The following is a 14,815-nucleotide window of genomic DNA, read 5'->3' on the forward strand; positions in this document are numbered from 1 at the left end:
ATGGGAGGCTGACATACAACTCTTCCAAATATATGGATTTATCATGAGCCTCTGTTCTAAAACAATTGCAGAAACAATCGGACTTGACCAAATTGAAGATAAGATCCAGATCAAGGAGCGTGGAATCCAATCCTAAAGCCAAGGCAATGGCTCTGGGAAACATTCTTGGAGGAAATGGGTAGAAAGTTTCCTTCCCCTCCTCTTTCACTTCCCTGTGGTCCTTTCACCTGCTTCATACAAAAACTTGAATGCCACCCTCTTCCAGGCAACCCTTATCATTGTGACCAAAGGGATTTCTCTGCTCTGAAATACTGTTCACATCAGCAGAGAACAAATTCTAAGGGAGCTAGGAGGCCAAAGGTTAAATAACCTGCAATAAATGAAGTTCTTATCTTGGATAAATCTCCAGATTGAACCCAAAGGCCCAGTCCTGGGCGTGCACAGCTAATTTTGGAGTACAAAGACTTGAGACACCATATAAATTAAGAGGCACCTTACCTAGAAGAATGTTTTTGTTTTCTCTGAAAGACTAATCTTAACTATCTCAAATCACAAGATTTGAATTTCCATAAGAAACTCACAAGATTTGAGATAGCAGTTTTGAAAAGCTGGATAACTGCATCTCACAATTTCAGAGCTGTGAACAATATTGGTGTTTTATTCCATCCAAGTTTTGGTGTGCTTTAGAATGCTCCCTCACTTAGAGACAAAGTCATGGCACCTGGTCCTACCTCACAGCCTCAGTGATAGCCCAAAACAACACTCAAATAGAGAAAGTTGAACAAAGCTTTTCCTAACAATCTCTCATGTGTCCCTTGGTGTACAGAGACAGGTATTTGTGTTTATTATCCTTTGAAAAACTGGTTTTATTTGCATGGGAAGATAATACACCCCCTCCAGCTTCCAAGTTTGGTGATATAAAGGAAGATCCTCTGATCAGATTTCTAAGGAGGCTGCTGGACTGAAGAATTCCTGTGACCCTGTCTTCTTAGATTTCTGTCTAAAGCTTGAGCATGGTCCTTCTAGTTGAGCCTAAACCCTTCCTAGAATGAAACTTCCCTTGTATACATGAGTGGCAGAGTTGGCCATAAGTAACCAGAAAAGAAGAAATAAATTTGTCTACTAGAAATCTACCTAGGTATTTCTAGTCTTTGCTCCTCTTCCCAGTAGCCCTCCATAGAGCACACAGATGCAGAACAGGGAAGCCAGCTGGTGTGGAGATGGGTTAGGATATGAGGAGCAAAGGTAGTCAGTTCACTTGTTTGCTTTTATTAGGGAGGAGATTCAGAAAAAAAAAAAAAAAAAAAAAACAGGGATGGGTAATCTGTGGAGGAAGACAAGGAAGCTTTGCTCCTTAGCCCTTGAATACTAAATTGAGCAGAGAAATCAGGCCATGATTGGCCTGCCCACAGACCATCCACAGTCTATGAAGTCCACAGACTGTGAAGAACAGTGCTTGATGAGGTAGCCACAGTCCAGCGGTGAGAAGACCACAACAAGGAGTATTCAAGCACCAGCAGGATATTTCCTATAATGTTGGCATTCTGATGGCAAAGAAAATCCTTGACAAATGACAAGTTATTACTCTTGTATTGTCAATATAAAAGTAACACTTTCATTACTCTTTTCATGTAATAAAAGTATTGCACACTTTTTGTGTGTAACACTTTCATTACTCTTTTCATGTAATAAAAGTATTGCACACTTTTTGTGTGTGCATGTGTGTGTGTGTGTGTGTGTGTAATTGAACAAGACATTATGTGCTTTGAGACCTAGGATAAATGCATGCTAGAAGCTCAAGGAAACAATAGCACTGCATGTGGAAAGATGCTCCTGTAGGAGCATGGCGGATGTTCTTGGTGTCCCAAACTAATTCTTTACTTTGTTATAGCAGAGACTTCTTGGGCATCTAAAAAGTGATTTACTTACTGCTGACCTTCTTCAGAGCCTACTTTATGTATAAAATAAAGTGTTACCTATTTTTTTCTAGGAAATATAGGAAGGTACACTTCAAATAAATGGAAAGTCACACAGACATATTGATGTTAGATACAGCCATGATATCTGAGGTGTGGTCCAGAGCCACCCTGCCTGTTTCTTGCTAACAGCATCCAAGAATGACAGATTCCATTCATAAAGGCAGACAAGAATTAAGAATTATTTTCAAGTTTAACACTTCGCTCAAAGCCCTGTTACAAATCCTGTGACCAGTATCAGAACTTTGCATGCAGTCACACCACCACCATTATCAGGAACCACACACCATGCAATGGTCCTCCTTCTAGCTCTGATGAAGATAGACATGACCACAGATGACTTGCTCTCATGCCCCAGAGATGCCATGCCATCCCCACACCCAGGGGCAACCACATAGAAGCAGCAGAAATCTGTCTCCATGCACAGTCAGCAAGACGTGGACAACCACCCCAACACCCCTTCTGCTCTTTATCCAGCCATGCAGAGCCCACACACAGGACCTCAGGACAATGCGGGGAGTCCACCTTCTCTTTTCCTTCCCCATTTCCTACCAATTGGCGCTTATGGAAGGATGCTGACACTGGCTGACAAACGTTGGATTTCTGACTTAAATCTTGCCTGCTCTACCTTCTTGTTTTATGTCTAAACAGCAGTGCTCTCATCCTTAAAGTGGGAATATGGTAACTTTTTCATAGGAAAGTATAGATTAAGTTAATGAAGTTACTCCAAGTCTCTAGTAAAGTGCTGAGAGTAGTTGATAAACAAATGTCAGATGCTGCTGTGTCTCCCACGGACACACCATCTGTCTCCAAGAATGGAAGAAGGAAGGACCTGAGGATACCCTGAACGGTCAGTGCAGGCCACAGAAGAAGACGTTTTATACAAATGACTGAATGCAGCCTTGTTTTCTTTCTGATGCCCCTGAACAACATTGGCAGGACAAGAAACTGCTAGACACCAAGATGACAAAGGTAGCTCACAACACTGTGGCCGCCTGATTCTCCCTCTCTGCTTTTCGTCTTGCTGAAGTCAGTATTTCTTCATCTGAACTCAGACTTTTCACTGCTGACTTGCTTCAGAAAGTCTTACCTGAACCACAAAACTCCTTGGAGAAACTAAGTGAATTAAATGATAGCATCTTTCTGAAGCAACTCAGTTGCTTTGGACACCTATCTAAAATGGCATACGCACGCGCGCGCGCACACACACACACACACACTCACACACACACCACCACCACTCCCACTATCACTACTCTTACCACCATTATGCGCCTATTTTTATCCTCTCTGCTTGATGTTCCTTCTAAAGACCTATCACTTTCTAACTTATTATGTTTCTTTATCTTTATCTTCTATTTCCCTTATTAAAGGTAAAGATTTTTATCTGTTTTACTCACAGTTGTATCCCTAGCACCTAGAATAGCTCAAGATACATGGAGAAGTGGCTGTATGCTCCAATTTACCAGGGAAGGTCTAAATTTATGCCCTTAGTTCCTATTTAATTATTAATAGCTTCCTTTTTCACCCTCAGAAGTACCTAAGTTTAGACAATCAAATGCATACACTTAATTTGTAATAAATTATTTGCTTAATTGAATTAATGAATTTGACACTTTCAATAAAACTTGTCAACTCCTGAAATTGAGAGTTGGGCTCTGATGCGACTGAAATACATGTACTTATTTTACAAGCATGAGAGGAAATTAAGCTCTTATGTGATCCTGCTTACAAAACTCTCCCAAGGCTAGAAAACACACTTGTTTCTAACAACAGAAGCCATTGTTAGTAACAGTGTCAAGATGAGATGCTTGTGTGACTATGGCCCTGGGAGAATCTGGGAGGCTGCACTTTATTTACCTCCCTAACCAAATCAGGAGAGAAATGAATACAATTGTAAGAGCATCCCTGGGCCCCCTCAGGACCAGGATAATGCCTCATATTAAGAAGCTAAAGCTTCTTACTTCTAAACAGAGTCAACAATACACTCAATCAGTGTTTGGAAGCAGCAACTGGTCAGTGGGAAAGCACTTCATGATGACAAGCAGGACTTGGACTGGAGTTTTATGGTCAGATAGCTAATTTTCTCAATGTGTTTTTCCAAGTGGATCAGTCCCAAAACAGAAGGAAAAAGAACACTAGGCAAAACATGAAAGGAAGCCATCCAATTCAGCCATCAGATCAAGGCAGGACATATGGACCTTCAACTGACCCTGCTGTGTGTGCTCAGGTCATCAGAGGTGAAGAGGAGACCTATCGTGAGACCCTCTGGCCCACATTTCAAGGATGATCTTATTTCTTCAAAGGGAGGCACCCAAAGTATACACACATCTCAAGCCACACCTCCTGCAAGGCATGAAAGCAGTCAAACCACCACCCATGCAGTGCCTCAAGCCTCCACCGACACGCAGACCTGCACACAGACCCTGCAGCCATCTGAATTCTGGTGGCCATCTCCACTGTGCACCAGGCTTTAGCAGGTCATGGCCCCGCCACCCACCATGCTGCCACCCCATGAGACATCCCAAGCACATCGATGGCTTTGGCAGGAAACTTCCATTGAAGTAAAATGAGGCCCCATGTTGGGAGGCAAAAAGTGGTTGGAACATCCCTCAGCCCATGGAAGTTCCTCTCCAAAGCCTGCAAGCTGTCAGTCTGTATGGGAACAGCTCTGCCAAGCCTTGGCCCCAGAAATGAAATCCAGACTCACTGTGGAAGTTGTTGGTGCTGCTAGCCTCTGCCGCTGCCACGACACGCTGACTGGGCCCTTCTGGCATGGCCCTTCCTGACAGTGAATGGGACAAAGAGTAGGGAGGGGAGAGAGAAGAAAAGGGGTGAAGGGAGAGGAAGGATGTGCCTGAGGATGGGGGAAAGAAGGGAGTGGCGTATCTTTAACCAAAGGGGGGCATCCCTCAGCCTCCAAATACCTCTCCCACACTCTAGGCAGGAATGCTGACAAGAGCCTTCCACCTGCAAAGCCCTCACACAGCAGTTCCCCCAGAACACCACTCATAGCCAGTCAACAGACATTTCTAGAGCCACAACACCCACCTCTTTTCCTGTGAGGGTCACTAAGACACAGTGGGTTTTTCTCAAAGGCTTCAACTCTCCCCTGACAGGGTGAGCCTCTCACTTGTCAAGGAAATGGGTTACATCTAAAATTTTCAACTTCTTAGGTCAAAGAAATTGCACTTTTCCTCAAATTCCTGATGGTGTTAGAAGAAAATCCATGAATTCACAGCTACATTTAGAGTGTCACAGACCCTGTCCCTTGCTTTTCCAATTTGGAGAGGAGGTGAGCTAGCTGAACATCACTGGTGTGGACACTCAACCCGCACTTCCTCAATGTTAACACAGTTAAGTGCTGATCTCCAGCCCACTCAGAAAAGCTTTCCTGAGAAGGAAGTGGAGGGGCTAAACTACACTTCCTTAGAAGGGTGACTCAAGGTAAATTAACAAATGCCTCCCTGTCTAGAGTTGTGTACAAAAGAGAAGAGCCACAATCTCTGCTCTCAGTGGAATCAAAGGTAGAGAAGCCACTGAGAAGGACCAGAGGAGAAAGCAGGCTGGTGAAGTCTCCCACCCCATATGCACTTGGGGCCAAGAAGAACTTCCAAGAAGACAATGAATTGTGGATCCATAGTATTTGATGATGGTGAGGGACAGACAGAGAGAAGGAACGAATGAAGAGGGAGAAGGAGGAAAGGACATACAAGAAGTTGGGAAGATGTTTTATGGATGAAATTGTTCCCCCAGTAAATGATTGTTTTGAAGTCCAGGGTTCCTGGGACCTCAGTGTGTGACAATAAGTGGGGAAACGGCTCTAAGAAAAGGTGACCCAGATAAAATAGTCATTATAAGAACACTCACTCTAATATCCCTGACAACCTTATGAGACCAAAAAAAAAAAAAAGGTGTGGATGCACATTTACAGAAGAAGGACTACTCTGAGAGGACAGAGTGAAGTTCAAAGAGGAGTCAAGGTCTCCTCAAGGAGACTGGGTCCAGGGAGATGGCTCAGTGGAATATGTGCTTCCCTGGCAAGCGCAAGGGCCTGAGTTCAATCCCTGGTTCTGAAAAAAAAAAAAACAAGTCAAGGAGACCAACCTCAGAAGGAACCAGATGTGCCCAACCTTAATTTTGGACTCATAGCCTCCAGGCTCTGAGAAAATAAGTGTCTAATGTTGAAGCATCTGCTCTGCAGCACTTTACTATTGCAGCCACAGCAATGGCCACAGAACCTTGGCAGCAGAGGACCTGAGCACGGGGCATTGTGGAGCAGGAAGCAGATGCGATGGGGTGGGTCTCAGGGGCTTCTTGCGGGAGAGGTCAGGAAGAACAGTGGCAGAGTGCAGAGGGCATGGTGGCCCAGGTAAGAAATGTATACATTGGAGAAATTGAAGGCCCCTAAACAAGTACGGGGTGGGATGTAGACAGAAGAGGAGATGGGCAGTGTGGCCTGCACCAGGAGGTACACTTGCCAATCCAAGTGTTAGAGCAACCAGGGTGTGGACAAAGGTGACTCCTGTGGGTGTGCAGAGATCAGGGGCTCCTGCAGTACTGTGTCACAGCACGTAGGTAGATTCAGAGAGGGCTCCTTTGAGGAACCTCCCAAGAGAATTCTCATGGGTGCTAACTGGCTGCTGAGGAGTGGAATCAGGAGGTGGCCACAGTGAGTTTATTTTGAACATCCCATGTTTTAGTCACCAATAAACTCTCCAGGGGAAACTTACAGAGGAAGCACGCCAAGAGAGAAGAGGTAGAAGCAGAAAATGTAAATTCAAGCAGCTTCTGCATCAAAGGCAAAAGGGATTCTAAGCATGGGAGTGGGTGAGGCCTGCAAAGTAGTTGTCAGGAATAGCGATGCTAGAGCATTCAGTGAGAGGGAGAAAAGAAAGCAATGAAATAGGTGAAGAGTGGCCAGGAAAGGGAAGGCATTGCAAAGCCCAGTGTGACTGAGGCTCCAAACAAGAATACTGTGCTGTGTGGGATGGGGGGAGACAGGTTGAGGGAGGAGGAAGGCATGCTGTTAATAATGTCATTAAGCTGCTAGTTCAAAATGGACAAGCCTTGACAAAAGACATTTGAATCTGGCCATGATGAGATAATTACTGACCCCCAGACTGCAGATTCAATGAGGTAATAAGAGCCGAAGGTCAAAAATTAAGACAAGATGAAACTACCTATTGTCATACTTGAGGAGTCAAGTGGAAATTGGAAAGGGCAGAAAGGTCAAAGGAAGATTTGTCTTTAATGTAAAAGAGATTGTGAACTTTTTAGGAAAAATAAGAGAGAAGGCCTTTAAGAAAGACTTCAGGATGAGATAAACATAGTCACAGAGAAAGGTGGGCAAGAAAGAGACAAGGCCGGTGACAGACAGCAAGACACAAGCAAACACGAAAGAAAACAAAGGTATGAACGTGAAGATATGGAGAGGGTGTATTTGGCCTAATATTTCCTAGTGTCATAAAAATACTTTACAGTTCTTCACACATGCATGAGTCCCTAAATTACTATACTGGATCCAAGTAATCTCTATTTTTTTTGATATATTTTAGTACAAGGTTTACAGGGTCTCACTACACAGATCAGACTCAGTGATGCTCCTGTTTTCAGCATCCCAAGCACTGGGATTACAGGTGTGCACCACCACGCCCCAAGAAATCTCCATTATACAGTCATCTTTTAACATCTGGGTTGGAAGAAAGCAAAATTTTGAGGTTATCTACTGTACCCTGATATCCAACACTTGTGTCTCTACAGCATCTCTAATGTGTGGTTTCTGAAATTTCTGGAAACATGGGGATGGACAGTAGAGATGGTGTCCACTGCCAAGCAGGCTGGTCTTGCATATAATATTGGTAAGTGCCTAAGTCACTGTCCCTTACCACCTCTGAGTCTGAAGTGCTTCCATACTTTTGTAATCACCCCACCCCATAGGGAAGGGAACATATTGTAGAATCCACTGTTGAAGCAAAGTAATGGAGGACCAGCCTCAGCTCAGCTTCTCTGCACTAAAGTCTGATATGTGATTTCTTTTTTTTTTTTTTTTTCTGTATTTTTAGGGAAGGGTCTACAGGGTGTTCAGAGTGTCACTACTAGAGAGGACTGGTAGTGATTCTCCTGTTTACAGCCTCCCAAGTAGGGGGATTACAGGTGCGCGTCACCACATCCAGTCTCAATTGCCATCTCAGTGAACCCTGGGGGCAGGGCTGGTATGACAGGCCCAGGGATCAAGTCCCTGGCCCCTGTGCCTGCTTGAAGGTGCTTTAATCTGCTGAGCCATTTGGCCAGCCCTGATTTATGATTTCTGAGTGTCTTAAACTACAGTGCCTTTTTGCATCCACCCAAATCAGGTCTATATCCTTGCTTATTGTATTTAATTAATGGACATTTCTGGAATGCCCAGCATATGCTAGACACAGCACTAGGTACAAAAATGTGTAATAGCTAAAGTAACATCTTACAGAAATTGCAAGCTACTGTGAACAAATATGCAACAAATGTCCTTGAGAATATATTAATATATTTGACAACACACACACACATACACACACACTTAGAGGCACAACACATTTAGAGGTGCTGAGGTAGCATTCTTTGTCTCTGACCACCTCTTTTCTTGTTTCTAGCATTCTTTCCTCTCCCTTGTCCTCAGTAGGTTTGTGTGACTATCTTGGGACTACACATGGCTCACAGCACTTGCCGCTTCTTGCTCCACTGCTACAGTGCAGACGCCAAACTCCCCACACTAAGGCCTCCCTGCGGCCATGGTGGCCAGCCCTGACTCACTGCACCTGCATGTCCCATTTTCCTCGAGTAGCCTCTCTACAAAGTCCTGTTGGAAACAAAAAATAAAGCACGAGATTGGATCATTACAGGTTCACTCCAAATGCTACCTAACTTCATGCAGACTGTATTATACTGGTATGCTTTTTAAATTTTTATTCAAAAATATTTTAATCACATCTCTTTTTAAAAATGTACTACTAAAAATACCTAACTCAACTCTGCCTCTCATTTATTGTGTCCTCTAAGGAATACCAAGTAATCTCTCTGAGCCTCAGTTTATACATCTGTAAATAGGAATAATCCTATCAATCCATCAGCCTTACAGAACTCTGATGGTAATCAGAGATGAGCACCGCATCTGTAACAGTATTATGTTGATTCCACCAGTAGGATGCGTGAACTTGACAATCAGCTGCTTGTTTCCTTCCTCTCCCTCCAACCCCCACTTCTCTCTTCAAGTGGATTTGACAAGATGAATTCTAAGTTCATTTCTAGCTATGATTTCACAAGTTTGCTGCTGCAGTTTATCCAAATTTTATCAAAGCATCTATCACTGCCTCTCATAAAACACTTATAGAAAAATGAAATGACTATTTCTAAAAAATTGGATCAACATCTGCCTGGGAACAGAACGCTAGCCCAAAGCTTACATTCTTAAAATGCTTAGTTTTCCAAGAAATAAAAATATGCTTAAAGATACTGTGGGTACACTGATAAAAGCACAGAGTTCCTGGCACTAAACTGGCAGGAAAATCTGTATCGAGACCACCAAAATCCATAATAGATAGAACAGGGAATAAGGTCTACCCAGAAACAAGACACTTTTACTGTACACAAGCTCTACAAAATAAGCAACTTCTTAAATCTGCTTATCTGAAGGTAATTTGTGATAGTAGGACATGTGTACCATCTGTGCACATGGGCAAATAAACCTAAAATGAGCTCTGGTAATGCAGAGAAACCTGGCAATTCCTGCCCTCTTTAGAAGTTCCTCCGACACAGAAGCTCCTGCCCATGTTGTCCTAAAATCTCCCCACTTAGGAATATGCCTATAAGAGTCCAGTAGAAGCCCTGGTCAGAAACCACTAACTAGAAAGGTATATACAAGCATTGAAATTAACTGGATATACATGCCACCAATCCTTTTTCCAAAATTCCTGACAGATACCATCAGTTGGTCACATGCTTTTTCACTGGTCCTAGATGCAACTCATAACTTGAATCAGGGCAACCACCACCATCATCAGAGCTTTTTCTTGAGATACACTTCCCAGCCCAGGGGCACATAAGATATGGTAGCCAGACAGTTAGGTTTACAAGCAACAGAATGACTCAGGTTTTGGGTGTAAGGGCAATTCTGCGACATGGAAAGTACAGGAGAATGTAAGAATAAAGTGACTCCCAAGTATTGGAAAATAAATAAAACATAATCGGTCTCTTAAAGATCAGCAGAACATGAACGAAAATGTGGATGAATAGCCAAGGATGACAGAAAAGTTAGGAAGTTCTCAGGCTATGAAGAACAAGGCCAACTGATACAGAGAAAAGACTACTGTATATCTTTCAGAAGGGGCACTGGCTGGTGAACTGAAAAAGGATTCTTTTAGAACTGCCCAACAGCAATGTGCATTGCCTCTTGCCTTTGTGCCTGGGAGAGAAGGAGATTGATGCAAAAGACAGGGAATACATTGAATCTACTGGGAGGCTAAGAACTCTGCTGTCAGTCTTTCTTAGATAGGTGTCATTGATTATTTGGATCTTCTGACTCTCTAGTCCTGAATTATTCCTCCTCACCCTATGATGATGCTTGTCATACAGACTAGCACAAAAGTAAATGCTTTAGTCATATAGCCTTTAAATAATTGGTCCCCTATGTGGATTACATTGCTCTTTTTGTAGTAACTCTAATCCAATGGGTGTTTAAATTGTTGTGAGGCATTCATCCAGTCTTCTTCACTGATAAGCAGATGCTTGGGCCATTTGTGGGGAATTAGATCCAGCTGCCTTTTCCTTAGATGACAACAATACACTTTCCAGATGGGCCTACTCAGAGTTCCCACATAGTGACTATTGGTGTCTGCCAATGAAGGACCCCCCCCCAAGGATGCATTTACACATGCTTAGGTCAGTGGAGACATTATTTGTCATCCAGTCCAAACATCTCACATAGTCCTATATGTACCAAAGTGAAGCATTTTGATAAGGCATTGAGTATGTAAAAATCATTGTGCTGAAATAGATGGGTTCCTTTGCCTTCAAGTTAGCTTATGTCTCAGGGAGGTATTAGAGTTCAGATCTGGAATGCAACTCAAAGATGGAGGTAAAAAGCTTGGGCCCCAGTTGACGGCACTACTGATGTTGACAGAACCTTTAGGAGATGGGGCCTCGTTAGAGGAAACAGGTGACTAATGATGTGACACTGAAGGATACATTTTGCTTTAGACCTCCCTTCTTTGCTTCCTGACTGCCACAGGATGGGCAGTGTCCTACCACATGGTTCACACCGTGATGTCCACCCTCATCACAGACCACAGCAGTGGACCACAGCAGTGGAGCAGACTGAAATCAGAGCAAAAATAAGTTTCTCAGTGTCCCAAATTTTCTGATCAAGGAGATTATGGGGCCAAAGAGGAAAGTGATCAGTGATGTAGAGTGTGCCTAAGGAGAGTCACATGGAGAGAAAACATTCTCTCAGGCTTTCACAGAGAGCACACTGGCCAAGTAATGGCCGTGACTCATCCACAGGGCTGACACTGACAAAGGATCTACAATCTGAGGTACAGGATCTCAGGATAAATCCTGAGGGGATTTCACTGACCTTATCAGACCAAAAGCTACAACTCTTGTTGCATAGGTCCTGCTTTACCTTGGTCTTAACCATCCAGCAGAAAAGTATAAAAACAAAGTAAAAAAAGTAAAGCCATGGTGTTATGTTGAGCTGTAGGGGACTCAGTTCAACAATTTCTGACACTGCCAGTCAAGAGGAAGACCCTTTTAGAATATTTTGCTGAGTTAACACACCTATAATATTCAAATGATGGAACTAAACAAAAAAGGGGATACAGATGAATGTCCCTTTTGTATCTGTGTATTCAAAATGGTTAGGATAGATATATAGTTACATTCTCTTAATGAATAGAAGGATTTGTTCTAATAGTATTTGTAAACAGGATATCATGTCTGCATCTTGTACAGCAAATAACCACTAGGAAGAGAGTATGCAATGTGTTAATTATTAAAACTGGCATACCAATTTGATTTGAAACTGTCTCATTGCCATTTGTCTCTCAATAAAATTATGGGGAAAAAAAAGTTTCTCTTCCTTTGAGTTGTTCTTCTAAAGTACTTTGACAGCATTAAAAAGCTGATTAATGGGGCTGGGGAGATGGCTCAGTAGAATAAGCGCTTGCCTGACAAGTGCAAGGGTCTGAGTTCAATCCCTGGTTCCACAAAAAATAAAAAATGAAAAGCTAATTAGCACAAGAAGTATGGGCTGGACACATATTCAAATGACTAACTCTAAGGTTCTAGGGCACCTGATCCTGAAATCTTTTCTGTGTGATGGAAAGTGGCACACACTTAGGAATTATGGAGAACGGGGCTTTAATTCTGAGTAACTTGGTCGACTGTACAATTCATGTGTCATAGTCATTAAAGTTAGCTCCTACCCTAAATTCACTAACCCACAGTGGAAAAGCTCCTCCTCTGCCACACATGCTTGCTCTTTCTTCCTGGGGCTTCCAACAGGCCAACTTGAATGTCTAAACCAGTCCTAGGTAGGAGCAGACAGCTTTGTTTTTGTATCTCCCTGAGTTCTCTTAAATAGGCTCTTCTCCTCTTTAATTTTAATATCTAGCACCACAGACTTATTGTAGAAAATAATTTGGCATGTAACTCATTTAAAACTTCTTATATATAATTTCTACCTATTCACTTACATAGAATAATAACAACCATCTACTGAGTACCTAACAGGTACCAGGCAATTTGCATACATTATCTTAGTTAATCCACACAAAAGAAGAAATTATTCTCCCCGCCCCCATTTTCAGATAAGAAATCTAAAGCTTAGAGAGTTTAAGTAAATTTCCTAAGGTCACATAGCTCTAAACTGAAACTCAAAGATTCAAGCGAACATCTGCCAGACTTCAGAGTTGGTGGTGCTCAGCCCCGCCCCCACCCCCCACCCACTCCACCCCTTCCCGCGCCTTCTCATAGGCTTCCCAGTCTTGCCACGTCCAGCTTTGTCCTGGGAGATGAGCTAAGTCTGGAAAAAAACAACTAGGAGCAAAAACTATGTTTAAAATTCTGAATTTCTGATGTTGTATCGACCCAGTCCTCTGCATTCTCCTCCGCCTCCTGCTTAGTCACAGGCAGAACACGAATTCTTGGGCTTTGAGGATTATGAGAGAAATACAATTCCCTACCAGGAGGAAGTCAAGGGAACACAATGTTCTCTTTACATGCAAATATCTTAATTACAGCTGGTAAAGAAGATATTTGTATGGAAATTTATGTATTTTTATATGTTATATATTCAGTTTGTCCCAGAAAACAAAAGGCCTTTGCACTTGAGGAAGGAAAACGGAGCCTGTTAGAATCCATCCACCACTGCCCTCCGCCGAGTGGAGAAACTACCCTGCTGCAATGCCAGGCTCGCGGCCTCCTGCAGTCTTCTCTCTCTCCTCAGAATGGCCTCCAGCAACACTTGCCCCAAGTCTGGAATTCCTGGTGGGGCTTCTGCTCTGTCTTGTCTTCCTGGTGTCAGACCCATAGAGATGCCAGCATTCATGATCCATCCCACCCATACACCACCTTTTTTTGATGGGACAAAGCAATCCAGTTGCAAAATTTCAAGAAAAGAGACCCCACTCTTCTGGGAACACAGTGACCAATGGAAACCACTCTCAGAAAGAGGACATTGTTTTTTAGCAGGGCAAAGGAAGAACATATTTTTATTCCATTGGTTCTCACAAGTCAAGATAACCCATGAATAAAATATCTCCAGTTGTTAGTTTTCCTGAGTGCTATGATGTCTATTTTTTCAATCTTTATGTATTTATTTGGCACAGGATCTCAATACACAGCTCAGATTCATAGTGATCCTCCTGTTTCAACCTCTCCAGCACTGGGATTACAGGCATGCACCACCATGCCTGATTTGGGTGGCTGGCACAGTGATCCCGGGGTTCCAGGCCCCACATGGCATGTGATGCTGAAGATTGAACCCGGGTCCTTGCACTTGCCAGGAAGGCACTTAGGCCACCAAGCTATCTCCCCAGCCTGATGTCTATTTTTAAATATAAATCATACGTATTTCCACTAAAAATCATAGGAAAAATAGACTTGCCTTAGAGCAGATAGGGCGCTGACTAGATAAACCTGAGAACGTCCCACTTCTAAAGGAGGATCAAAAATTAGAAAGCAAAAGATAAGTCTCTGATAATCATTTCCCTTTGTCACAGCTGGGGAAAAAAAAAAAAGAAAAGAAAAGAAAACCTGTGGAATCCCAGGAGAAGCTCCAGGAAAGAGCAAGCAAAGCATCTGTCTAGGACAAATTTGATGCCATTGTGCCTGGAGCCATCAGGGCGGAATAGATGACATTTAAGCCTCCTTCATGCTACATGTTTCTTCAAGTTGAATGATGTGGCATTTGCTCATCTAGTTCTAACACTCTGGAGACACAAAATAGACTGGGTGGCCTAAAAGATGCATTTTTTAAAATTCATCCTGACCACAATTTCGCTGTTACTCATTTTCAAGCTTGCAAGCCAGAGCTACAGGAGATGCTAAGTCCCAGGCTCTGACCTTCAGTTTCCTTTTCTGAGCCACACCGATTCCAAGGGCATCTCCTCCATCCTCTGCCGCTACCACATTCCTCCTGCCCATCTGCCTGCATCTCCATGGCTGTGCACCATGTGCAGTGGGTGGATCCTCCCTACAGGGAGGCGAAGGCCCCACCTAAGTTCACCTTGCAGGTTCAGTCCACTTGTTCACACCTCACCTTCCTGGTCTTCACACCCTCCCCACTTGATCCTCACACCAGA

The 14,815-nt window shown here is 43.2% G+C and overlaps 1 protein-coding gene across 2 annotated transcripts in view; it reads right to left on the reverse strand.

The window, feature by feature from the left end:
- Positions 1-14,815, reverse strand: part of Ntrk3 (neurotrophic receptor tyrosine kinase 3) — a 394,525-nt gene that overhangs the window by 24,252 nt on the left and 355,458 nt on the right. The window contains exon 16 of one of the 2 annotated variants that reach the window (XM_023710187.1): positions 4,687-4,761. The exons of the other annotated variant lie outside the window; for it this stretch is intronic. Within the exon in view, the coding sequence (XP_023565955.1) occupies positions 4,687-4,761 (75 nt within the window). The remainder of the gene's footprint in view (positions 1-4,686; positions 4,762-14,815) is intronic. 2 annotated transcript variants of the gene reach the window in all.

This window comes from Octodon degus, unplaced genomic scaffold (genome assembly GCF_000260255.1).
Source record: "Octodon degus isolate 3935 unplaced genomic scaffold, OctDeg1.0 scaffold00002, whole genome shotgun sequence".
NCBI classification, from domain to species: domain Eukaryota; kingdom Metazoa; phylum Chordata; class Mammalia; order Rodentia; family Octodontidae; genus Octodon; species Octodon degus.